The sequence below is a fragment of the Lichenostomus cassidix genome, chromosome 3 (assembly GCF_008360975.1).
Source record: "Lichenostomus cassidix isolate B80296 chromosome 3, HeHo_3.0, whole genome shotgun sequence".
Lineage (NCBI taxonomy): Eukaryota > Metazoa > Chordata > Aves > Passeriformes > Meliphagidae > Lichenostomus > Lichenostomus cassidix.
The window spans coordinates 52358319-52386013 of record NC_139483.1 but is presented as its reverse complement, the minus strand read 5'-3'; the positions used below and the strand labels follow the sequence as shown (position 1 = coordinate 52386013).

At 39.4% G+C, this 27695-nt stretch overlaps 1 protein-coding gene across 8 annotated transcripts in view; it reads left to right on the top strand.

Annotated features, from left to right (window-relative positions):
- Nucleotides 1-27695, top strand: part of ARID1B (AT-rich interaction domain 1B) — a 325863-nt gene that overhangs the window by 169475 nt on the left and 128693 nt on the right. For 4 of the 8 annotated variants that reach the window (XM_085055787.1, XM_085055788.1, XM_085055791.1 and 1 more), the window contains exon 5: nt 12186-12227. The exons of the other annotated variants lie outside the window; for them this stretch is intronic. In XM_085055787.1, coding sequence (XP_084911913.1) covers nt 12186-12227 — 42 coding nt within the window. The remainder of the gene's footprint in view (nt 1-12185; nt 12228-27695) is intronic. 8 annotated transcript variants of the gene reach the window in all.

The following is a 27695-nucleotide window of genomic DNA, read 5'->3' as shown; positions in this document are numbered from 1 at the left end:
TATCCAGTGGAGATGCACGGGACAGCTGTTTGTAAACTCAGAGTAAGACATAACAAATGAGCTGCAGCAAAACCTGTCGGTGACTAGCTTCCTTGTAAATACAGTGATACATTCTTTATTTTAAGGGAAAAGGGGAGCCTTAGTAGAAATAAATACAGAAACAAAATGGACTCCACAAAACATGAAAGTGTTGAAAAGCCCTGCCAGCCCTGCCTGCACAGTTCAGAAATTAAAACTCTAGTCTTTCACCTTTGAAATTGTAGTTCAGGTCTTTCTTTACATTCTGAGTAAAATGAGCTTAAAATAAGTATAAAAAGTAGTCTCTGGGATTGCCGGCTTAGTGTTAAAATTGGTGCAGATAACCTAAATTGAAAACAGCATGAGTGCTGGGATTTAGTTCTTCAGGAAAAGTTATAAAGAAAATATTTACTGGGGTAGGTGCAAAATACACATATACATATGTGCACGTGTATAGATAAATATATGTGCGTAAAGAAGAAATCTTTACACAAGCAGTCATTGAAGCTAAGGATTTATACAAGGTTTTCATGCCTGAAGATGTTCTGCTACATTGAATATTACCTTATATGCACAGTGTCGTACAGAAATGCTAAGTTTGGAAGCCTGCACAAGGCTGTTAGCAATTGATTTGTTTTGCTGTTTCACTTTGAATAACAATAAAAGAACGAAGAGGGGGTTTACTTTGAAATTGAGACAGGCTGGGAAAAAAAATGCTAGCTTGTATCCTGTAATTATCCAGAAGCACCCTTGTAGACCCAGAATAAAACTCACAGAACATGTATAAAGCACAATGAAGAATCAGAGTTTGTGAGGAGGTGGCATGTCAATAGCCTACCACATCCTTTCTCCTGTTTCCCTCAGTGTCGTTCTTGTCCCGTTTGCATGAAGAAGCTGCAGCAAACAAATGAGAAGAAGACTGGGGGAGGGGAAAGAACATTTACAGTACATATTGCAGTATTCAAATAAAATACTTAAAATGCTATAAACAGTTTCATAGTCATTGTTTATAGACTCTAGAATTTTTAATATTCTTACATGTAATTGAATTCTGAAGCCAAGATTCTGCAATTAATCAGGCTTTTATAAGTGAGCCACTATTTGCTTGCAGTAACTTTGAGAAGAATTTGGGCTTAAGTTACTTTGTTTGTTTGTTTGTGGCTATAGCAAAAAAGTGAAATGCTGAAGTGGTCAGCAAAATTACATGTTGTGCACTTGCTTGGATTAACAAAAGTCCTCAGCTGTATAAGTAGTTCAAGCATTTGAGAAACCTAATTGTTTGATTCCTGTATGCGGATTTGGGCTTTGTGTATGTGAATCATGGAACGTGTGGTTTTGGAGGACGTTTTTTCAGGGCTTGTGCTCACTTTTCTCCAGTACAATGTCTAGAGACCTCAAGCAAAATGGAAAAAAATGCAGACACTTTGTTGGTTGTTCTTTTATTATTATGTGAAATTTCACATAAATTTCATTTATTAACTGAAATGATTCCTAGGAATGCTTGTATTTTTGCCTATCCCATTGAAATACTCTGTGTAAAGCTGGACTAGATTTGAGAGCCTGTTTTTCCTTCAGTTCTGAGGAATGGTATTGCTATTGTGAGCTAGAAGAGTGTGGAGGAGTTATGACACTGACTGGAGCACTTGTTCTTTCCCAGTCAGCTCTTAAATCTTCATACCAGAAGGGTCAAAAACTGGCCAGCTGTGACATCTGAATAATTTTTAAAGCAGTTAATCCAGTCAGAGTGTTTATCAATTCTTGTACCACATGTAGAGGTGATGGGGACACATCCTAAGATAGTTCAAAAGAAAAGCTCTTGTCATAGGCAAGAATCACTTAATTCACCTGAGTCTTGTTCTACAGATTTACCTTTCCAGGTTAGAGGTGGAAACACAGGACACTGCCCAAGGAATTCCTACTGCTGGATTGTTTGTCAGGTGTGTGGATAGTTTGTTATGCAAACCATCCCTTCTAAACCTGTGTACTGGGTCTGACAATGCCCAGATAATGCCCACATGAGTTGCCCAGATGTTGTCAGCATTAGCCACTCTCTGTATATGGCATGATACGTGGGGGAAGGAGACGTCAAGAAGAGCCTTTGATGTAGTTGGGAAAGTGGGGGCCAAGTTCTGAGAGCCTGTTACATACTGCTGGCAATTGCCTTGATCCTTTCCTCACATAATTTACAGTTGCATGGAGCACCATGGTTCTCTTGTTAATTGTATCACACTCATACAGCAACATTAATTTAGCTGAGTGTGCAATATCAGACATGCATTTAGTATGCTTTAATTACCTTCAGAAAAATACGTTTCAGTCTTTTTTTATATAAAAGTGTTGGCTTTATTTGCTTTCAACTGTTGCTCGTCTCCTTTTGTATCTGCTCTGATTTTTTTTGTTGAAGATGAAAAGGGTCATTTTTATGTTAACTGATCATTTTTCTCAAAATCGTGTTTTAGAAAGTCCCAATTCACCAGTCCTACAAGGGAAGATGGAGAGAGGAAGCACAGGTATAATAAAGAATCGGTTTCCTCTTACTCAGAATTAGGCTGTGAGCAAGTAGTACCATATACAATCTAGAAAACAAGTATAGAAGAACATAAGATGTATGTAGGGTAGATCTTACGGTGATAAATTTTGCTTTGGTGTGATTTGGTGTTTTTTCGAAAAGTACCACTTTTTTCAGATAAAGCAAGAGGAAAAATGAAACAGTTCTTGCAGGGTGGGAGTTGAAAGTACTGTGGGAAGTGGTGCTAGATTACAAAAAGGTGCTCAAAAAGGTGTTCTTCTTTTCCCATTATTTTTGAGATTTTGCTAGGTTGTGTAAGTTACCCATTCCATTAAAAGTAGGAATAAAGAATGCAATTTACGATTGGAATTGGTTGCGAGACACAGTAAAGGTTTTGAAGTTAAAACCATTTTTCTGAAACAGAGTGCTCCCTACATTGTGTTTCACCTCGCCTAAAAATTCTTTTTAACCCACATACTCAAAATAATGTTCTCTAAGGTGCAGGAAGCTTTTTCTCCTGAGCACAATAGGAATATGTTGAATCTCTTGAAAACAGTTTCTGTTTTTCAAACACCTTTTCTTTTTCAGCATAGATAATTAACGCCTTCTTCACAGTGCTTGGTGCCCTTGATACATCTGTTACCTTTGACAGATCCTTTCTGTTTGCCACCTCTTCCTAACATGCTTCCAATATTTTCAGCACAAAATAGTGTTGTATCTTTGATGTTGGTTGTACATGGGCTCAATTAAATAAGAAAGCTGCTGACAGAATGGTGTAGAGTTGAAACTTGAAGCTTTGTTTCTGTAAAGATTTTGTCCTTGGTCACTTCTCTTCATTTTTTGCTGCAAAGTGTTTGACTTCTTTTAGGCAAGACTGTTAAGACAGGCAGTTTTAACTGGAACCGTGTTTGTTTTCCCTTTTACAAGTGCTGTGTGCAGTAATTATGTAGAGATGTAGGTAAAGGGGACAGGGGAGTACTCTGCAGCTGCAGCCTTGAGCAGCAAAACCCTTCCCACTCATGAGGGTGGCTTTAAAACCTTTCTGGAACTTTCTGGAATATTTAGGAGCATTATGGCAATGCAGCTGTTCATTACCACCCCCTAGTTGCTGGTGGATGGCATCTTGTATTTAGGCTAAGGAACTTTGTCTGGAAAGGGCTTTTGTGGGTATTTAGATGGGTCCCTGGGTCGCTGAGCTGAGACAGTGGGAAGCTCCAGCCCTGCTGGTAGAGAGCAGTGACATTTAACCCTTTTTTGAGATTTTCCATAGCGGTCCCTCTGCACCCTCACAGTGTGGTAGTGCCCAAAGGTGATAGCTACAGAGACCCTTTGCAGTGGACTTTGTAGACAGGATTTTGTTTCGCAGTTTTGAAAGTGGAGAATTAAAATGAAATCACAGTGTTGGAACCAGAAAGCAAAAAATACAAATGGATTAGAAAAGATGCAGTCACAATACCTAAATAAAAGACTTAATGGTGACAGTAATTGCTACTGCTGATGTCACATGGTATAGTGACAGTTTTTCAGGACTTCCTAGATACTAGAATGCACAAAGTTGGAATTTTGTTTTTTATGATACCTACCACTCCTTTCTTAAGGGAAATTAAATAGTAACTGCTCTGAGATTTCAGGTTATGTACAACAGTTATTTTGATCTCTACATTGTCAAACAAATAAATATCAAAAGCATTTTCAGTGCAGTTACTCTGTTTCATGCAGTGTTCTGGTGTGAAAGAACTAATTGCATGTTACACATCTTTTGCATATATATATGAAAAACAGTATGACAGGAAAATGTAAAAGGATTTGAATATATGCTTACAGAGGGAAAACATGCATAGGTATGTGTGTGTTTATAAAAATCTTGCCTGTTTCATTGCCTAATGTCAAGAGCAGATGAGCATGTTACTGCCGTGAGTTTGCTGTTGATCCACTATTGATATGGGACCTATGGAGCAGTAAGTTGTCACAGAGTTGTAAGGGATGGGAGGCTGCCCACAGATGGGTCTCATAGGTTCCCCTGCAGGGAGGGTGCAGTGAGCAGAGATGTACGCCGTCTCAAACGTCGGTTTCTCAGGGAATTGTAATGTTTGTTTCCCAGTGCAAACCTAAATATTTTTGTACTTTTCTGTCTTCTTGACTTTACAGAAATTGCACCGTAGCACACCATTTTTATTCTCCTGAGGTGCTTCTGATATGTGTAATTCTTTTGTAAGTAGTATATCTCACAAGGCTGGTTGTTATTGCTTTTAGTTAGCTAATATTTTCTTCTCAGGGATTGGCCTTGTTCCCAGGATTTTGCAAAATATTTGCAAAGGGAGACTAAACCAGCAGGTCAGTCAATAGCACATCCAACAATGTGTGATGGGTGCAACACTGGAAATGTGAATGATTTTTTTTTTAATTGTTGTAAATCAGCTTCCCCAAAAGCACTGACATTTATGAAAACTTAAAAAATACAAACAGGACAGGTCTGTTCCACTAACCAGGTGTTAAGAGCATGATGCATCATTGTGTTTTATCTCAAACACGGGCTGACCAAGAACAGAGCTGCTTCGGCGAGCTGCGTCCTTGAGCCATTGTGTTGTCTGTACATGCTAATTAGGAGAATGAGGAGAATTAATAAGCAATTTGAGCTGCAGAATAGTTTCTTGAAACATATTTTCAAACCTTTTTAACACAAAGTAGCACACGAAGTTACTCTATCGTTTAAAGAGGAATCATTTTGTTACTTAATTTGTACTTTTCAACCTAGAAGTTGTGGCTTCAAAAATTAGAACATTGATCTTTATTATTGCTAGCCCCAGTGAGAAAAGAGATAAATTACTGACACCACAAAAAGAAGCAAAATAAATGAAAGGGAAAGCATGAGAAAAAAGGGATGCCAGATTTAATGAATAATTACCATGAACTGGGTCACATGGTTTCCAGTTTTTACATAGGTCAAACTGTGAGGAGATAGCATTTACTTAACTGAAAGGCCTGAGTAAGTAGTGTCAATGGCCTTTGCATAGAAAGTGAGGAAATTTCAGCTGATCTATCCTTAATTCATGTTATGTGACTGTCACACCTTTATTTCAGGCATGGATTCAGGTTCATAGCAAAGGTGTGTCTTTGGTGTATTTATTCAAGGATTGTCCAGGGAACATGGCCAGTACTCACTTGCTGCAGACCTGAAACGTAGCCTGAAGTACATGCATGATTGCAACTGAAAATAAACAAAACTGGTGGCAGGTAGCAGAGAAAAAAGGGAAGGAAGGGTTGTTGCAATTGCCAGAGTTTATTCTCATAATTCAGTGTGCATTTAAAGCTGTATACACCCTCAGTAAGTCCTTGAAGAACTGCCAGAAACTAGTGTGGGTCATGTAGGTTTGTCCATGCTCCAGTGAGGACAACTATCTGCCACAATTACTGAATCCTAAATTACTTGAAAAGGATGGCAAAGGGAGGAGATGTTAAAGCTAGTTAAACTGGATTTCATAAAGATATGAATGACTGTAGCCATATTCATCTTTGAAATAAACTAAGGACTTTGAAAAATGAAAACTGGATTAACTTCCTATCACCTTCGTTTAAAAGATGAGTTCATAACTGTGGTGTGTGGGTGGGTGGGCTGATGGGAAAACCTTAAAAGCTGAAAAGCTATGCTAGAAAAGGATTATGAGGGTGTATCTGCACCAAGCACTACAGCATCCTTCGTGTTTCATGCTATCCAGGCTATTTTCTATAGGCAGCTCAGCAAGCTTGGTATGTAGAAATAGTAATTGGAGTTACATTTGCATTGCTCTGCACCTGGACTAGAGACTCACTGAGTTGCTGGAATATAGAGCTTCTCCCCAGGAAGGGAGAAAAGTCACCAAGTCCTGAGAAAGTCAGAGGGCAAACGTGGGTACAAGACCAAACAGTTTGAACTCAACATTGTGATGCAGTTTTGTCTTGGCACAACTGAGCAAGAAGTGTACCCCAACAGCAAAAAGGTGATTTGCCAGTAGTAATTTAAGAGGATGCACCTGTCTCACCTCATTCTTTTTAGATTTCGTTATCACGCGGAAGAGAGCCCTTTCTAAACTGATTGATTGTTACTGGACAAGGAAAACAAAAGTATTGTGAAATGCAAGTGTTAAGTCGCGCATTTGTTTTGTTTTGAGCGTGTTTTAGAAGAGCCAGAGGCATGCCATTTTAGTAAGCAAGCAGTTGGCAAAAACCCTCTAGGTATCAGAGAACCCCTGTGCTATAATTTTCCTAGAATAATAATGTCAAACAAATGACAATAGAAAGCCTATAAAATTTGCAGCCAGCTGGGCAAATTCTCATGTGTGAACCACAGAAAACTGTAAGTGCCCATATAGAATATTTTGTCTTGATCAGAGCTGCTCCAGTCTACTGCGTCCCTTGCCAGAGTAAGTGTAACCCCCTCACCTGCCAGCTGCAAATAGTGGCTCCATTGGGTGAGCACTGAGAAGCTCCAACCCAAGTTTCAGAACCCTGTTGAATGTGTGCTGTATTGGGAGTTCTTGCATGGGTAGTTAAATGTAGATCAATGATCCTTTTCAGCATTGATGTTAACAGAATATTACACGGGATTCGGCATGTTTCAGAAATTATTATTAGTGCTTATTTTCTGATTCTCCCAAACAAGATGGAGAGGGCTTTTGTAATCCATGCCTTTTTTAAGTTAGTTGTTTTGTCCTTATGTACTTGCTACTTCATATTCTGTTGTTTGGATAACAGTCTGGGCATTAAGCGTGGCTGAAATTTCTCCTCTTAATGGTATTCCACTCCCATGCCTCTTGCTTAGTTTCACCTATTCCTATCTCAAACAAAGTCTTAATGAGCCAAGAAGGACCTGGGCTGAGCTGAGGACTGAACCAATGCTGAATGTGGCTTTCAAGAAGACCAAATTATAATAATTCCTTGTGTCATCTGATCACTGGGTTGTACAACTTTGTTCCAAAAAGGCAGTGTTCAGCATTGCACCTCAAGGGTTCCATCTATGTTTCAACTTCTTTTCTCTTTGACAGGGAGGTAAAAATGGCTGTGCATAATTTACTGTAAGTCTCTTGGTCACGATGCTATATTCTTTGTCGAACTGAGTCTGTATGAGTAATTTATTGGGAAGCAAAATAAAACTACTGACAAAGTCTCATTACTTCTCACAAAAAGAGACTCAAGGCTACTCCCCATCTTGTTTCAGGGTAGTTCACATATTACTCATTGGGTCCTTCAGGCTGACATCATGTTTATGAATTCTTTCATCTTGTAAAATAAATATTAAATGCTATTCTATTTGACTATTAAATCATATAATACTACATAAGCAGTAGTGGTCTTGGCTACAGCTGCCCATTTTGGAGACATGGTGTAAGTTGTGCAGGGAGGTGGGAAGTTCACCTTGTCATGCACTGGGGAGGTTTCTGGACCCCATCCTGGCCACCCCCAGGAGGCTGCACTTGGACCAGGGGTGGCAGTGGGGGAGGAGGCTATAGGAAGGGTCAGTTGCCCTGGCAGGACAGGAATGCTTCAGCTGTGGGACACTCCTGCTTAAACCACTAATTGTGTTTCATGTAATTGATCCAGTGTATGGTTAATATGCACACTCCCTGGAATACAACCCCTTCATTTACCCCTTACCACTTACAATAGCCTTCTAGCCCAGAATTGCAGGATACTACAAGTGTGGTTTGAGTTTGTTTATTAGAAGCAAAAAGGCTGTTTGGCTCTTTAGATAAACTGGAAAAAAACAACACAGAACAGTGACCAAAAATTGCTTTTGCGTAACAAACAGCATTCAACTATAGCACCATATTTTGAGGAGCGAAAAGTGTGGACTGGAGCAAAGATTCAGAGCAGTGCCTAGGGGAAAGCTGCTGTATCTGATACAAATATAAATATGTACATGAAATCAACAGTGTTTCATTTAAGAATCAAGTCTGCATTTTTTAGTGATGCAGTGAATTTTTCACTGTAAAAAAACCACCCCACCTGCCCAAGATATTTACATGTGTACAGTCAGAACAACTAACTAAAATAGAAAATGTTTAGCTGCCACAAATAGGTATATAATGGGAAGCTATTAATTAACATCAGATTATCTTAGAGCAATAATGAGTGTCTTGTTCATTTTTTTAATATATTGGAATGGAAGTGATATGTATTCTGAACACAATTAAGGGAAAGACGGTGCTTGCCTGATTTTTAAGGTAATGTTGCATTTTGCTGGGGTGATGTGGGTGCTGATTGAAGTACACGAGCATTCCCACTAGAGGGGGGTCCACTCAGCCTAGGTTGCAATGCATTTTGGCTTTTTTTTTTTTTTTTTTATCTCAGCATGAGGAAAACCTCATGTTGTCCCACATCTTGTTTCAGTCCTTTATGTTGTGTATCTTATGGTGTCAGCAGTTACGCGTCTCTTACTTAGCTTATAACTGTCTTATACAAGGAGGTGAAAATCCAGATAAATGGACTAACACTAGTACACTGTTAAACGCAGTAGTAATAAAGAATACAGAGGATGTTTCATGGCATCATCTGCAAGGTGAGGACAGTTATTTATCACAGAAGCGGTGTGATCATTCTTGGAAAAGTAGAAGCAGTGTTATCAGACCTGTTTAATTAGAATTGTTATCTATGCTAGCTTCACTCTAACCCATTTTACTGTCTCTGTGAGCCTTATGTTTCTAAACAAAAGAGAAAATATTTCTGTATGTAGAAGAGATTAAGAGTATGTTAAACCAGCTTAAACTTCTTTCTTCTTTGATGTCAGAGTTTGTTCCCCCTCTCAGTTTCTTGGTGAAAAGAAGGATTGAGTTTTGCGCATGTGCTGGTTATTGTGCTGTGTTAATTAATGTGTTTTGGAGCTGTGGCAGTCATAAGCATTCTCTTGGCCCTGAGCAGAAGCTTCCCCAGCAGAGCCCAGGTGTTGACAATATGCCTGTGCTCTACACTGAGGGTCCTGGCATGTGAGGCAGCCTCTGTGCAGATGAGGCACAGTGCAGAGCCCAAATGAAAACTCTTCCCCATCTGTGCTGGGTTGGTGCAGGGGTTCCATGGCATCCCATCTATGTCATGCTCCTGTAGGGCAGGGGAAGGGCAGCCCTAGACAGGCTCAGTGGGGCTCTCAACCCAGCTGGGACCCTTGGGAAGGAGAGCGAGGAGGAAGGGACAGCAGGGCAAGGGAGACAGAGTGTACTGGAACAAGCAAGACATCAGCAACCCTGAAGAAGGAGTTTCAAAGAGGGAGTCAGAGAAGGATCCGGTGGCACAAAGAAGGGTCCATTTTTTTCCTAATGAATCTCCATAATACAAAGGTGGCACAGTAATAAGCATCCACGCTCTACAACTACCTGAAAGGTAGAACAACTGAGGTTGTAGCCAGGTGGGGGTCAGCTTCTTCTCCCAAGCAATAAGTGACAGGACAGGAGACATAGCCTCAAGCTGTGCCAGGGGAGGTTCAAGTTGTACATCAGGAAGAATTTCTTCACTGAAAGGGTGGTCAGGCATTGGGCTGCCCAGGGATGTGGTGGAATCACTGTTCCTGGAAATGTCCAAGAAACAACTGGACATGGCACTTGGTGCTATGGTCTGGTTGACATGGTGGCGTTCAGTCAAAAGTTGGACTTGATCTCGGAGGTCTTTTCCAACCTGTATGATTCTATGGTTAATGGGACTGGAGATAGCATCTGGGGTATGTGACTGCATAGTACTGGATAGAGAAAACTGAGTGAGTTTGAACAAGTTTTGGGGTCTATCTAGTGGTGGTAGCTGGATGTTGTACCAAAACAGTAAGCCTAGTGAAAATGAATATACACACTTCAGATGTGTCCCACATTAACCCTAACCAAGATGCTTCTGATAGTGGAATGACTTTTTTTCAGAAGCCACCTGAGCATCTGAGTAGGGCACTGTATTGTGACAAGCAGTCATACAGTTATTTCCAATCCAATGGCTGATTATTCTTTTTGGCCCTGGGCAAATCACTTAACCCTCTGTCTGTTTCTTCATCTGTAAAATATATTATGGATATTTATCAGTCTCACCAGGACTGATTGTTTAATATTTATAAAGTGCCTAAAGGATTAGAAGCTTAATATAAGGAGCTAATACATATCATATCATTTTAGATTGATTTTATTTACTTGGACTTTTTTTTCCTACCTCCTACTGAATGAGATGCTATTTTGTAGCCTCTTGCTGCCATTCCTAATCAGCTGGACAGGTCACAACTGGTAACTCCCTGGTCCATTTTCTTCATTTATTCCTAGTTCCTATGAATGCTTTATCTCCCTCTCCCCCACCCCCCTTTTTTTTTTCTCCTCCCTTTTTTAATTTAGAGATGAAGAAATACCATATGTTGCTAGATCATGGCATAAATATATTTAAGTGCTGCCATCATTGTTAGTTTATCAGCCTTTCCATTATAAACCCTCTTGTTCAGGGGTTTATAATTCTGGCATTATAACATGCTTCAGGCTGAAACTTCACATTCATTTTTTCCCTCTTGATTTGCTTTAAATCCTTCACTCTTCTTAAGTTAAACTGGAGATTAGATACATTAGTTATAGTTATACTAGTTGTATAAATTATAATGCAGGAGTAGGCATTTTAAATAGGATGTAAATCAGAGAAATAGAGAATTTCCTAGTTGTTAAACTGTGAGCCTGGGAGTAGAGATCTGGGATTCTTTTCATGAGCGCATCCCTGGCTTGGCACATGACTACTAAAAAATTATTTAACCTCTTTCTGCCTCACTCTTCTCTCTCTATATTGGGATGATGACATTTCTGACTTCACTGGTGTATTGGGAAGCTTAATTAATTAGAATTCATAAAAGCACTGAGATTCTCAGGTGAAAGGTGCTGAAGTGTGAAGTATTTTTAAGGAGTCTAATGAAAAATCAGTGTGCCTGCTTTCCTACGTCTGTTCCTGTTGTCGCAGATTAGTGCGAATCAACTCTAGAGCCATGCAGTGTGTGGTAACCAGCAAGGGGTTTGATCTGGAGCACCACTCGATGACCTGGCAGCTTGCTTTTCTCAGGCTTTCAAACATTCACTGTATCTCTCAGCCAGCTGCTCTTGGCCTTTGCCTGGGGAGCTTGTGTTCCCTGAATTCTACAGTTTTCAAAGAATTCTCTAGCTCAAGAGAGGACGGGAGCCTGGAAGTGAGACCTTGGCTGCAGTTTCCCTTTATTACTGTTCCACTTGTTGCTGGTGCAGGATTACCTAGCCTGGTGAGAAGGTAACAGAAGGGGAAGAGTTCAGGTGTTTCCATTTTTTTTTTTTTAACATGGACTTACCATGACGATCATTCTGGTTGTGCTCAGGCAGCTTTTCGGTGTAGTCAAAACTCCATATGGAGAAGAATGTTCCAGCTGTGGTGCAGTAAATTCTGGGACACTGACAGGTACTCTTTATGTCATTCCGGTGGAGAACCGTTATTTGTGTCATGAGGGATGCTCTCCGAGTTTCCTTGCTTGAGGAGTTCTATTGTCAGCTGTTAGTTTTGCACATCCTATCATATGTAGGTTTCCTAGGGTTGATCCAGACTTGGCACCTTCATTTAGAGATCTCTTCTTTGCCTGGCCTGTAGTGCTGTGCTCAGGAGAGAGAGAGGTTCTTGGTGGTGGCTAAATTTGAAATTATCTTTCTCCTTATAATTTCAGGTTGAAGTCTTGGCCTCCGAGGATGCTACATTTGGACACAAGGTGTGTAGTTTGGTGCAGTTTTGTTATGTAGGTCCCAACAACATGAATTGTTGGATGTTATGCCACAGAAAATGACAGTTTTTAACCTGAGACTTGAGGGTCCTGTGACTTACATCCTTCAATTCAGAAACTTACCCTTACATGTGGTAATCTGAGAATAGCACAGAGGCTGTCTTAATCCTGTTCTTGGTATAAAACCTGTGAGCAAATGTCACTGTTGAGCAGCTAGCAGAGTAAAGAACTCAGTTCTCAGTGGCAAGAAGGAAAGACCTTAATTGTTTTGATTTCATCGTATATATAGAGTTTTCAAAAGTCACCCAGATTGGTCAGTCAGAAACCTCTCCCTAGGCCTGATTGGCCAGGCCTGCACTGTCCAGATCTTGGGACACTGTTTTTAATAACATCTAAACTTTATCTTTATTTATAAAACACAAAAAGAATTCTCATGGGAAAAACCTGCCCTAGCCACTAGCAAGTTTTACTTGTGGAAACCCATGTGGAAACATGGAAGATCAGCTTAGCAGTAGTTTTTAAGATTGGACTTGCCCAGATGCTGAATTTGTTCTTGTTCCACAGACTTGCAACTCAGAAATTGTACTTGTCGGCTTTGCAATCTGCTTTGTTCAGGCCCTTTTTCACAGAGCATCTCGAGTAGAAAGTAGTTCATTGAACAGCTGCATCACCCTGTGTTCAATTGTAGATCAGTGTGTGGCAGGCAGTAGTGTGTGTTGGAGAGATCACTTCAGACCTGCCCAGCTACATGGATGGGCTGTATTCTACTTAGTGCTCAAGTTTCTTGGTCAGTGAGCATTATGGTGATGACCACTGTTTTAACTCAGCACTAGTAACAGATGATTTTAATCAGGGCAGATTATGTGTAGGCTATATCTAGTTAGCCAGGAGGAGAGTGGATGGGGAAGGGGGGAATGAAGCTGTAGGAACAGTAGGCTAAATCATGACAATGAGGAGTTTCCTGCTGCTGAAGGCTGTGATGCTACTGCAGGTGAAAAAATAGCAGTGCTATTACTATTAAGGTGAAAAAGAAAAGCAAGAAAATATTAAATTAGGTTCTCCATGTTTATTTGGAATACAATAAACAAAATTAACCAGCAGGGGAAAAAAAGCTTGAAAAGCACCTAAATATTCATGATTCCAGAATTTACATTGTGTCCATATTGTACATTTTTATGTTGATATGTGATAAAGTGATTTCAATAAATTATTAAAAAACAAACAGAGCTACTCCGGTATTATTTGAAGTATATAACGTATGGTAGTCTGCAGTATTTTCTGATTTTTATTTAATACCCAGCAAGCATACAAAATATTCATTGAATATTTAATAAACCTGGAGGGTCAGCTCTTGTGAACTCATCTCCATAATCCTTCAGACTAGGTGGGTAAATAGAAATATTACTGATGATTATTGTAGCAAATCATTCTTAGAGCTAAAGCACTTTGGAGGAGGCTTCTAAGCTTTTTTCATGGCTAGATTTACAAGGTGTTTTTATGTCTTGTGGTCATCTTGATGGACATAATTTGAAACTCCTTTTTATTATCAAAACTTTCAAGGGTTTTCTGTTGCTAAATTCAGTTTTACAAAACTGAATCAGTACTGTTGCCTACTTCGATCATCACTGTCCAGAGTCCCAAGCATCTCTTTTCCTAAGATCCATATTCAGAACCATCAGGATCTTTTACACTCCCTTACAATAATAGTTTTCTGTTATATAGTGAACTGTGTATGTCTAGGAATGTCATGTATTTTTTATCAATCAAAAAGAAAGCTAAATGTATCATCCAAAACTTGTTGATCCCAGAATTTATTTTTGCTGTCTATTTAGACATGCTGCGAAAGCACTTTCTTCCCTCCTCTCCTTTAAGAGATGCTTTCTTTACTGTCTGTCTCAATGACAAATAAATGCTAGCATCTCTGTTACATTAACAGATGAGTTGATATGCCAACAGAAAATGTGTATAAGCAATTTTTTTAAAATCAAAAACTTAAATGAAAATTATTTTTATATATTAAAACATACGTTGAATACCAGATAACACAGTTGAGAAGGATGTAAGGTTGAAAAGTTGCACCATGCAATGCTTTCCTTGGTACCTGCTTTTAGCCTGAATTTTCCTCCAGGGCTATTGTAGGCTGTTGAGGGGAGCTGTCTTTTTTGGGTTGGGGTGTAGCATATATCTCAGCTTGAAACACTGTAGGGCCCCTCTGTATGCATAAGCAGAAGCATAATTTGCTGCAGGGGATGACTCTTCTTTTGACTACATCCATTCCACCTATCCTTAGATGCCACTTAGTTTTAGGCTGTTGACAGGCTGTGTTGCCTGTAGATACATACAAGAATACTGTCTTTTTAAAAAGGATATTTGTAGACTACTGAAAGAATGTACAATGTCATTTGTTATTCTTAAATTCTCCATTATTTCAGTCTCATGGTAAATATGCATTCTGGCAGCAAATGGGGCTGTTTCCCAGGAAAAGGTTCTGAATGAGACATCAGAACATTGTTCAGCTTCACTGTAGTTATCGTAGGCAAAATGAAGATCTGGCTGATGTAGTCTGCCCCTTGAATGGTTGAGTCTTGGATAATGATCATCATCCTCATAAGTGTGTGCAGAAATCAGCTACAAGGATGCTTTTGATACAAGTAATGCATATTGATTGAGACAAAATAATTCTTATTTTAGAAAATAAAATCAAAACAAAAGAAATTGTGTCAAACTGTCAAAATACCTAGGTAAAAGGCACCTTGAAGTACCAAATCTTATTTTCCTCCCTAAGCATGGAACCAGGTGCAATTTGCGAACCATTAATAGTAGTCCTTAAAAATGTTTCTGCTGCCTCAACTTTTTAATAAATAGTCTTCCTCAAGCAAATACAGGACATAAGGCATTTATTTGAGTAAAAATTACATTTTAGTATGAACTTCTATTATTTTCATGTTGTGCATATGTGAGACCAGTACTGTTTTAAAGAGCCATGAAAATCTGAGCACATTTTCAATCAGTTTAAATAAAAGTTGTCATTTTATAAGTATAAATATGTACAGATTTGATTGCATTGCTGTCCAAACCTTTCTTCTGGTTGAATAGAAGGAAGCAAAACCATTCAGCTTTCTGTGCAACTAATTTTACAGAAGGAGGAAGCTGTTGGTATGCTGTAACAGCTTTTTCAAAGGTGGTACACGTGGTGTTCAGTTTAATTTACATATGCATTTGTGTGTGTGCTTGAATACATGTTTGTTTTTAAAGAAAAAACCTTCCAGCTTTTGACTGGTTCTTTTGTTCCAATATGTAGAAGGCTTGCAATATATGCATTGTTACGTGTGGAGAGATGTGGGGGAAATGACCACGTAGCAAATCATGAACAGCTGATAGGTGATCTGGGACAGGCTTAACAGTTACACCTGGTTTGTTCAAATTCTGCTGAGCATAAACTTAAATATGTAATAAGTTCTTCAAAACCGTAGTTGCCAAGAAACTAACACAGAGTGAGAGTGAATAGATGGAGTGCTATCTGCCCAAGTTTGCAGTCAACACACAGCAATGTTTTTCAAAGTTGGAAACTCTTTGAGTCTCATTAATCTTACTAAAGCCTAATGATGACGTGTAAAATACTAGCAGTATGAATTTATTTTGTGTTTATTTTAGCTGAGTAGGAAGTTGTATTTTAGCAGATGGGACCACTGTTTGCAGATGGCAGAGAAAATAGAAGGAATACAAAGATACAAAAAAGAAAGGACAAAAAAATAAGGTGCCCAGGGCAGAAGTAAAAGGTAAAAGGTTTGACCATTTTGAATGATGCTGATTTAAAGAACAAGGCAATGAACAAATAAAAATAAGAGTGTGTGAGTTTTTTTAATCCTCCTAAGAGATTCAGATTCACAGTTTCCATTAGAACCTTTTAATCCCTGAGGTAGAATTGAAAATCTTAGTCTGAAAGGTTGGTTATTATATAAAGGTTTAACCCACATTTTATTGTTGCAGGAGCCACATGTTGGCATCAGGTGGAATTAAGGTGTCAAATGCAGTAGCACACACTTCATACAGGCGGCAAATGGTGTCTGGCTCTACCTAGAGAACAGGATGCCTGACTTCTTAAGTATTTGTGCTCAGTTTACTCTCCTTACCCTCCATTTCCCTAAGGCTTTTACTGTCAGCATCTACCTGACCCAAATAACGTAGGGTAGAGGAGGCTTCCTTCAGTTGAGCCTGTGAGATCACCTGGTACACGTGTCCCAACCTGTCCGTGGACCTGTGCAGTGCCATAAGCCGTGTTTGCAGTGCCGCAGAGCCCGCCCTCCGCAGCTAATGCCGAGGTGCAGTGAGCCCAGCTTAACGCCGAATTCATAGAAACAAGTGTGTTAATGGCGGTCCAGCAGCTACATGTCAGAATGCTCACAACTTTGTGCAACAGGAAAAGAGACACTTATGTTCCCACAGTGGGGGAGCTCTACCAAGAACAGGACTCTCTTATTTGGTAGTGAGCTTTAATCCTTCCATTGTGTGTCGTTCTAAGCTGTGTTGTGATGTAATTGGCTTAATCATTACTATTATGTTGCTTTGCACAAGTTAAGATTGTAATTTGACATATGGAAATAAATGGCAACTGGATTAGTGATTTGCAGGTGTCATTTAAGAACGGGGCAGGGAAGACAGCCTTTCATATTTTGCAAGTGGTGTGTTTGCTAATGTACAGAGGCGGAATTAACCACACAACTGCATCTCACGCTGGTTTGAAGTAGGAGCAGGCTTCACCTGTTCTTTTCTGGGACTGTGTGCTGCTGGGGTTGAGGAAAAAGAATCTCATTCCCGATGGATGTGTTCACTGTAGGAGTGATTTTATGTTTCCTTTGTGGAAGACAAATACAGGAGTGAAGCTTTCTCTTTGATCGAGAAATCAGCATAATGGAGAGACAGCTCTATTAAAGTAATGCAGCAAGGGTGGTATTTCTGATCTGGATGTGTCTGTGTGGTGGAGCTTCCAGCATTGTTCATGGAACTAGCAGTATTTTTGTTTTATGACACGACATAAAGTGATGACCTTGTCTCCATAATTTAGTAACTCTGGAAGTTGTTTAGAGAGTCTATTCCTAAGTCTTTTAAAATATGTGCTGCTGGATTGCATTTATTAAATGCTCTTTCTCTGATACAGGATATATGTTTTTAAGAATCAAATGTGCTCAGGACTAAAACATTTTTCCTCCCAAATATACTACTTTTACTTGAGTTTATTAAGATGGTTTTTGATTTCCTTTGGTGGGGGGGCATTGGGCGGGGTGGGGAGATTCATGCTTTTGGGGGAGTGGTTTTGCTTTCTTCCACCTTGCAGATGCTGCATTATTGCAACAATCAGCACATCATGGTGCATCTTCTGTAGTCTACTTATTTTCCTATCCCAGATAGCAGAAGTTCAAATCCCGAGGGTAAATTGAGATACACAGTGTAGCTATGTGTCAGCTTCCTGGTTTGAAGCCTAGGACATCAAAGGGAATACATTTGGTGGCTGACTGTGAGTTATGACTGGGCAAACCTAGAAGGAAACTGTTGTTCTAGCAATATCTGTAACACAGCCCTTGAGCTATGAGATGGAGGTGGTATGAGATAAAATTGAGAAACGTGTTCTCAAGGGACATTTTTTCTTTTTTTTAATGTATTAGCTTGATTTCAATAAAATAGTACTTCTTGGAAAGAAGAAGAAAATAAGCCATTGAAAGAGAAAAAGTAAACATAAAAAATTGTTCTCTTCTAATGCTTGCCTTGTTTAAGATAGCTTTCTTTTGTTGATTGTAAGCAGCCTTTGCTCCTGCCATCTGGTGGTTGCTAATAAAAGTTGCATCTTCAAAGCCAAATTAAATTATTTTAAAGCCAGCTAATCCTTTTCAGAAGAGAATGTTTTCAAGGGTCAAAATTATCTCTGTCTTGATGTGTTGACACCTGGATTGTCTGTGTGTGCTTAGTATGTGGGAAAATACAGAGAAATGAATCCTCATTTACCTGTGTATTTGCACTGTTGACTTAGGTAGGAACCTGGGGGTTGTAAATAATTTTTTGGATTTGTTTTAGCTTAGAAAAAAATGGATATTCATATTAATCTCCAGTAAATTCTGTTTTGCTACTCACAGCATGTGATTGCATGTTTCCCCAGTTCTGTTGTTCGTTTCTTTGTGGACTTGTTTCACCCGAGGTGTTCAGATGACTAAAAGGATTTTCCAACCTTTTTTCTTTGACTCATTGTTAAAGTTGTGTTTTGGGGTTGCAGAAGTCTCCTGAGTGCTTTCTGTGCTGGGTGTTTTCCAAGAGTAGAGAATGGCATCATAGCAGGTAACAAGGTGCTCATTTTATATTCTTAGGGACCCCTTACAGATGTATCAAAGTGTTTTGAACTACTTACGACTAAATAGCAGGAACTTGAAGAGGTTTCTTCCTGAATAACCTGTGCAAATCACCACTATACTATTTGGGACTGTCCAAGAAAACACAAAACTGAGAAATAGTGATAATTTAAAAAAAATTTCATCTACATAGTCAATAGTTCCTAATGTCTGGTAAGTTTAAATACCTCTGTGGTTTGTGGGTTTTTTTCTGCAATTAGTTTTATACAAATTAAGAGGCATACTGAGAGATTTATGGCCATAAGTTTGTCTCCATCCATCATACAGTCCTAAATGTGATCCAGCTTTGTACTGAGTGCTGCAGGCAGTAGAGGAATATATCTAACACCTTGAGTATGGAGGGTGATTCCAAACAGCACCTACTTCTGGTAAGCCTCTCCTCACCAACTTCGTCCCACTTCCCATATGGAGAGGATTTTAGAGCTCTTTGGGAGGATGGAAAAACACGCAGGCTTCCTGGAAGCCGTGACGCCTCCTTGTGCAGTGGAGGTGGGTCTGGACAATTCCATAACAATCTCGCATAGAGAAGAAAAGACAAAATTATATATAGGAGAAAAAAAGCTATGTTAGCTGAGGGCCTCCACTTGTCAGAAAGTCAAGATTGGCTGGATAAATGACATAGTAAGTGTTGGTTCTCTCCTCCTTGTGCCCTGTGCCCACACTTGTGCAGTCTCAGGAAAGATGAGAAAAGGTGAGGCTTTTGGAAGGACCTGTCTCCTGTGGCAGTGTCCCTGTGCATGTACAGCATGTCAGGCTTTTTTGGATATTTCCTTTTTTGCTTTTCTTGTCGGTGATCCAAAGTAGCCATAAATACATGTTTAGTGTTCATTTTCGGGATGAAGCATCTCATGGTGCTTGCAGAATAAATACTGATAGCCTCAGGGTTAGTTTTAGGCAATTTACATGGGTATGTGGTAACATTTACTTAACAAAGCTCTAAAGCACTCTGTGGCAAGCTGGGGTGAGCACAGATGGTACACATGCCCTCCTCAGCACCCTTGAACATTGTTGGCCTATGGTTTGCCCAGTGCCCTGCAACCAGCTGGGATTAGTGCTGAGAATATGTAAACTGCTACCTTTCTTCCTACATAATCTCTACTTTTGGACATACGTAAATGTGGCCAGCAGCCTTCCTCTGCAGCACTTCCCCAGTTTAGGTTATTTGGGTGTGGATGGGGCCACATTTGAGGGTTTGATATGAATTTAAAACTCCCACTGCCTTTCTGAGAGTACCAGTGTGGAGTTTTCAGATGTGTATGCAGTTCAAGTTAACTGTGATGTATTAGCTCAAGTGCTGTCTGTAAGTGAGAATCGTGGAATGGTTTGGGTTGGAAGGAACCTTAAAAACCATCTAGTTCTAACCCTCCTGTCACGGACAGGCACACCTTTCAACTAGATCATGTTGCTCAGAACTCTGTCCAAGCTGGCCTCAACCTCCAGAAATGGGGTATCCACAGTCTTTCTGGGCAATTTGTTCCAGTGCCTCACCACCCTCACAGTAAAGGCTTGGCAAGTAGTTTTGCATTTCTGTTCGATGAGTATCCCTCTTTGGGCAGTCCTATGCCCGTTTAGATTGCCACTATATTAAAATGAACTGCTGCAGTGTTGAGCCCCTGACTTTTGTGCTGGCACCACCACCAGCAGAAGCAATCCATACTTCCCCCTGCTGCTTTTATGAAGAGGCAGTTTGTTGTACAGTTTGTCCTTTCCAAACTCCATAGAAATGTAAGAGTGTAAAATTTGGTGCTGCTTTCATGGTGGGAATTTGCATCACCTCGAAGGTTTGAACCCACCATTTAACACCAGTCACTACATTGCAGCGATTTAAGCTACTACCAGAAAAAAAGAATTTATTTTCTCAGTCTTCCTTCTGTTACTCATTAAATTTTAACTGGTGGGCGCACTCAGGCATCCTGAGTCTGGTGTGCCTGAGCTGTCTGGCTGGGTGTGCTGCTCAGCATCCTCCCTCGCTCAGCTGCCTGCTGTTGACATGTAAACGGGGGTGATGCTTGCCTGATCAGGCGGGTCTGATCAGGCAGTTCTGTGTGGCCCCTTTGATTTACACTGCTGGTTTGAACTTTGAGGGAGTATCAGGTTTACCAAGAAGTCATCTAACAGTCGGAACACAAAGTTTGCTTGTAAATACCTGCACATTTTAAATAAATGTTGAGGCAGGTGGTCTCTTTGTTTAGGGGCGGCAAGAGTGCAGTTCAGAATATTTGCAAATAGTTTGCTGTTCCTTGATGAGGCAAGCAGGTTAGACCAGAATTCTTTTTCTTCTGTAAATTCTGCCTGATTGTACAACTGGTGGGACCAGAACTGTGCCCTCCAGCAACCAACCCCACCTTGCTACAGAGAGCATGCTCCCGTTCAGATTGGGATTTAAAAAACAACAACAAAAACCCCACTTTTTTTTTTTAATAGAGCTACTGTTAATGTGTTTGCTTCTTTTTTTTTTTTTAATGTATAGCATACTTTTTTAACAGCATGAAATACACATGTAGAAAAAGATTCCCATTTCTGCTACATGGCTGCTTCCCCTGATTTCAGAATCGGCTTGTTAAAACTAATGCTAGGTTTGAAAAATAGGAATTGCAGAGAGGAGCGTGAGAAAGTTGTTGGGTAGACAGATGTGATTTAGGTTTTCATTTCCCCTATTTTTTTCCTGAGACAAGGTCAGTTGTGTATCATCGTTCAGAGCTGTGCTTTGCTGGAAAAAGTGCCATTGACATGTTGCAGATTTCAAGAGGAAAAAACAATGACAATAGTGCAGAATCTTGGGCTTTTTACCGAACATATATTTCTTTTACAGAAGACATCATTTTTTAACTTTGAAGCTTCAATTATTTCAGTTTGCTTTTTAAGAATTTCTTCTTGTGAGGCAGGGTTTTCTAGTGAATTGGGGTATTGATGGATAATTTTATTAGATTAGAATGACACTGGGAAATCCTGTTTTTCAAGGTCATTCCTTTGATTTTTTTTGGTGAACAGTTAATTATACAGGGTTTTCATATTTTCTTGTATAGGAGGATCAAGATTACTGATAGTTTTGACATCATTTTTGTACTGTTGCAATGCTTTACATTGTTTTATACCATACTCATGTAAACCATTGTGACAGATTTCTGGTGTAACAATCATTCTGTGTGTTTTATGATTTTACTGCTCAATCCTTTCTCCTATGTGGAATAGAAAACAGACAAATTTATAGTCTCTTTATTAAAACTTGTCCTACCATTTTAATCTGATGCAAAATAAGCATTATTTGTACCGTTCAATTTAATGTGGCTGTCTGTTTTCATTCCATCATCCAGTTCCACCCCCCACTTATCAAGATCTGTTTGAATCTCCCCAAGCCTCCTGCGAAACTTCCTCACAGTGTTATTCCTTGTGTCAGAACTGATGTACTGATTACCTTGTACATGTCATCTCTATCTAGGATGGTTTTACAACTTCAGTCTTTGTTCAAGGGCTGTGCTCTGATGAAGGGATGTACACCTTAAAACCATCTGTGGGAAGTGCAGTTAGAATACATGCTAATTTAAAAATTAATAAATGTATTTTAAGAAACGAGTTAACTGCTGTTTATGAAGGAAAGCAATGAAGTGAGTCATGTGGAACTGGTTTTTGTTGCATCGAAGTAACTAAATACCATTATAGCACATATGATTGCTGCAAAAGCTTTACAGTAATGGAGGTATGGCTGTTTATATGCTTATTAACTTGCAGGTTTTTTAGCCATGGTATGTGCAAAATGCGGCCAAGGTCAAAGTTGTTAAGCTTCCCCAAGTAGTACTGAGGAAAGGAATTACGTTAGGTAAAACATTGGGGTTTTTTGTTTGAGTAACATCTCTATTTTTTTTTTTGCCAGCAGTGTTGTGGAAAAGGATCTTGAGTGAGAAATTGGGGAATGCTGGGTTTGGAAACAGCATGGAATTAAGGAAATAGGATTAGAAACTGCAGTCTTTGGTGGAACAAATGTTGAAGATGATTGTGATACTCTTAGGATCCTGTGTGTTGTCTGGCTCAGTTATACAGAGGTTTGAAAAGTGAGAAGGAGAAGTTCAAACTTGATACAGTGAGCAAGGGAAAGCTAATGGAGCACATTAAAAATGCAAGCTGACCTAGATATACTGTTGAATGGTGCCATGTGGTGTGCAGCTTTATATGGCAGGCTGCAGCGCCTTGTTGACCAGAATAAAAGCTAAGGAAGCTGATAATAATGCATTGTTTTCAAGTTCAAAGAGAAGATAGAAGAATTGGGCTGTCCTGTTCTGTTTCATAGGTGACCTTAAGAAAAGCAACTATTTTTCAATATGAAAGCAGCTATTGATTTGTGTTAAGTGTATACAACATTTGTTTTTTTAAAAAATTACAGATACTACTTTTGAGGAATGGTCAAGGTGCATGCCCCATTGCCACAAGTGTGTCTGCTTTCTGCTCTCTTCTCTTAAAGCTGCATATACACAGGACCCTGGAAGAGGGAAGAAAAGTTATTACTATGTTAAGAGTTAGTTGATCAGAGCTAAATTCTTTCTCTCTGGAATACAATGCTATTCAGAATGGAAAAGTGTGGCAGAGTCCAGCCATTTATTTTATGGTACTTAGTTCCAGATTAACTTTGAAGAAGTGTTTTAATAGGTGTGAAAGTATCAGAAAATGTTAATATATTATTTTTCAGATACTACTAAAATAACTTTTAGCTGCTGTTTTAATCTTGATTGTAAGTCATTCATTTTAGTACTAAGATGGTTTCAACTTGGAATTACCTTATTTATAAATACCAAGAAAAGCTTACCGAGGAAATGTTTACATCCTCCTCCTCCTCCTCCTATCTCTCCCCCACCCCATCCCCCTGCTTTGCATCTGCCTTAGCTCTCCTTGAACTGTGTAAATGCAGGCATACATGACTGGTAAATTCTATATTTTTATAGGACTAGGCAGTGATTTTTTTTTCCCAGGGCTCTATGTTATAATGCATTTTCAGTTGGTAGAATAATAATAAAAAAGGCTTGCATGTACCTGTGATGCATTTGATTCCTCCCTGCAGTGACTCATTGTGGATCTCTTACAGCTAAGTGCTTGTTCCTTGTGATCAGAGGAAAATGCTACACACCTTCTGCTTCGTGCCTATTAAATTCAAGTTTCTATTGTAGGCAGCATTACACAGCTATCTTTGAGAATTAAAGGGGAAAAATATCAAGAACAGTAAGTGAAGTGAAAATTCAAAAAGCCACTTTATTCCCCCTCAGCCCTAATTTTGATTTTTAATGCATTTCTGTTCTCATGCTTGCTCCTTCCAAATTTACAAATTTCTTTTCTATTCAAAGCCCCAGCCTTTGGTACCATTTTGAAATTAATGACCATAATGGCAATTGCTCTTTTCTGTCTCCTGGAACCTAAATGATGGATACCAACATTTTTAATCCTATTATGTTAAAAATAACATATGGTTCCTTTATCTGGACCAGTATTTTGAGTTGAAGAAGGGATTGTTTTGTCCAATTTTGTTACCATTTTTCCCCCTCACCTTTTTCATTCCCTGAGGGACTGGTCTGGAGAACAAAGTGTCCATGTTCCTGGGAACAGAAATAGATTGTTCCATTCATAATTTAGTGATCTATTTCTGTTTGGCAAAGTTAAGCACGTGCTTAACTTCAGGTCTGTGATTAAATCTCACTGACTCCAGTATGACTTAAATGCTTTGCAAAACTGTGACTTTTATTCCTATTTCGCCATCACATCATTCTTTCTGTCTCATTGCTCTTTTTTTCCTCCCCCCCACCCCCGCCATGCTGCAAGTTGACTGTGCTTAGTGTCAGCAGTTTATGTTCTGCATGTTTAATGAGGGCCATGGCTCAGCTCAGCATAGCCCTTCCCCTTACGCTAACAGAATTTTGATAAATGAGATTTCCTTGTGTGGAGAGCCAAGAAGGGGCTTTGATGGGAAAAGGCAGGGCATGAGATCAGCAGGTGTTAGGGTGTGCAAATCATAGACATTTTAAACAAAAAATAAAAGAAAGAAGTTGTTATGACTAACTGACTTCAAAATGTGTAACCTCCTATGAAGCACAAAAAGGATTTAACAATACACCAGCAAAACAAAAGCAGATTTGGAAAGCAGTAATCTGAAGCAATGTGTTCCTGCCTTCCTTTTTGCTCTGTATTCCCTGTGCCTACCACCTCAGTTGTCAAAGTATGCTATATAAGCAATTGGATTACAATAATCATTGCCGAGTTTAGCACGTGGAAATGTGTTTCAGTTGTGGTTTATATCCTGTGTTGATCTCAACCATGAGAAAAATCTATTTTATGCCCACTCAAGTTATTGACTGCAATAGAGGGAACTAGTTGTAGATACAAAGAAAGTGCCAGCAGATAGTGAAAGAAACCTTTTCAAATAAGATGCATTTCTATCATCCTTTCTCCTTTCTCATTTATATGTTCATTTTTCTGATACTGCTCACTACATTCCATGCTCCCACCTCTATCCCACTCTTCCAGTCTTTCTCCTTCATGCAGATTTAGCTTGTTCAGTGACCTGTTTCCTATTCAGACTATATTGCAATGTAATTTTTAAAAAATGTTTTTGTGTGCTCGCATGTGCCAGTGAGGTATTGGATTGTTGAAATAACATTAAATTCTTCACTGAAGATTATAATCTGACATAAATGATTCAAGGGCAGAAATGGATCCTCCAAACCTAAAACTGGAGCTATTTTATTACCTTAACAAACATTTCATAGAAGTTTCTGCAGCTGTAGTAGATTAGCAATGAATTGTTTTTATTGGAGAGATGAAGAGAAAGGACAGTTGGTATGGTTATAATAATTAATAAATAACACAGCTAATTACTCTGCTGGCTCTCCACTATGTTCAGAGATTAATTTAAATCAATTTGTGTTTGCTTCTATTAAAGTACTCAAAACTGTATTTTTGTACATGCACGCGACTATATAAAACATACATACACAAAGCTGTGTATTTAAATATATATGTATAATTTTATTTCTTATGTATCTATTTTTAGTTATTTAGGCTTTTTTCTCTTTTTCTGGCAGGATTTTTGCATGGCTTGAAAAGAAACAATTGCTGATCTTGTAATTTTTTCATAAGTTGGTTCATGCGATACCTGTGCACTAAATCTTCCTGTAATGTCTGCAGAGTTTCTCAGGATTTCTGCTCACCTTGAATTGCTCTCCTTCCTTCCTGTCAGCCAGGTGCTGATGGGGCCCCTCAACAGCTGGGAGAAGCTTGGTGTGACTACAGCACTCCTCCCTGCAGAAAACCAGTACCAACCCCAGGTACTCCAGTTCATTCTAGGCTGTCATTTTGTGCATTTTGTTTTTGTGCTAAAATGGCAGTCGCAAATTTAAAGTCAAAATACAGGAACAGAGAACAGTGTAGATCACTTTATCATCAGGCATATGTGTACACCCATGCACATTGTGGCACACTTGCTGGTGGTGATATGCAGAACTACTTGGTTTGTAAATGACTTAGTCCACTACTCGTCCATTGACTTTGCCAGGGAGTCAGCATCATTAGAAATAACTAGTGAGCTCTCAGGGTTTGTTTCAGACACCTTTTTCTCACAGCAAGTGAGAGAGTTGGGCTAAAAATAATCTTGGATAGGACTGTGCAGAGAATCGAGTTGGTACTCCATGGCCAAGGAGAGCAGTGTGGGGCAGATCCCTCTCTGATTTCAGTGGGACTGAGGTGGGACTTGATGATACACTAATATGCATCCTTCCTAGGAAGGAATGTGTGCCCTCATTTGTCTGGGCTGTGCACATAGTTTTTTGGGATTACTGCAGAGAAGCTGTGCATGGGTAATGTGCTATGATTGTATCACCATCAGATTTGAAATACAAGGTCTTAGTTAAACAAAGAAAACCAGTGTTAAAAGGTAAAAAGAGAACTGTGTCCTTTCCATGTTTGAGAGTTAAATCCTGTTTATTTTGCCTTAAAATGTAGGGAGTTGGATAAAGACTGGTTACATACTTTTAAACCCTCATCGCTATATCCCCTAGCAAGTGAAGCCAAAGAGGGGGTTTCTTTTCTCACTGCCACTTACTTGCTTCAGACCAGGCAGAATGAAATCTTCAGTCCAGAATAGAAATGTTTGCAAAGTATGTAATAAATTCTTTCAGCAGTAATTTCTAAAATATTGGATTATCTTGTGAAATAATTAGAAGTAATTACAAACAACAGTTTATATGGCAGCACCTGGTTCTTTTTTTTTTCCTGCTGCAGCTATTGCCACAGTTTCTTCTTGTTGATCTTTACTGTGAATATACATTTTGCCAAAGAGCATTGCTCACTAAAATTTGGAGTTAGTTTATGATATTTTACAGTGATTTAAAGTAATTATACTCTAAACTATGACAGACAGTGTAATTTGGAGATTGCATTCCATACATACCCTTTCATCGTGTTCTGGCAAAGACCACCCTTCTGCTAAATCTGATAAAATATACATTTCAAATCCCAAATGTGCACACACATAAAAACCAACCATACTGAGAATGCCTGTCACTTCATGGTATTGGCTGGGACATGGGTGCCTTACCTTGACATCCCTGCAGTGCAAATTGTGCTGTGCTGAACTGGAGCAGTAACCTCACTGCTGGGGAAGCACTGGCCTGGCCAGTCACACCAGCGCTCTGTGGGTTGGGAGCCACAGCTCTGTCGAGGCCAGGGTGCCACGCTGGCCAGGATGCTCCTGCTTAACCTTAAATACTTCAAGAGACCTCAGTTAGAGAGTTTTTCAAAATGCAGAGTTGTGTGGAACCTGAAGTCTGCCCAGAACTAGGTGCCATGGTGTGCAAAATCTGAAATTAACTTCCTGTGGGACCCAGGTCATTGCTGTGCTTCAGCAGAGAAGGATTTGCCTTCTCACTTTGCTACTGGCACATCTTTAAGGTGTGGGGGGGAAAAAAAAGGCCTGTCAGGACTGGGTAGATTTCCACATCTTTCCCCAGTTAGAATTGTCTCTTCTTATTTTAGTCTTGCACTTCCGATTTTGCCCTGCAAAGTTACTTGAGTTCAGCATGTT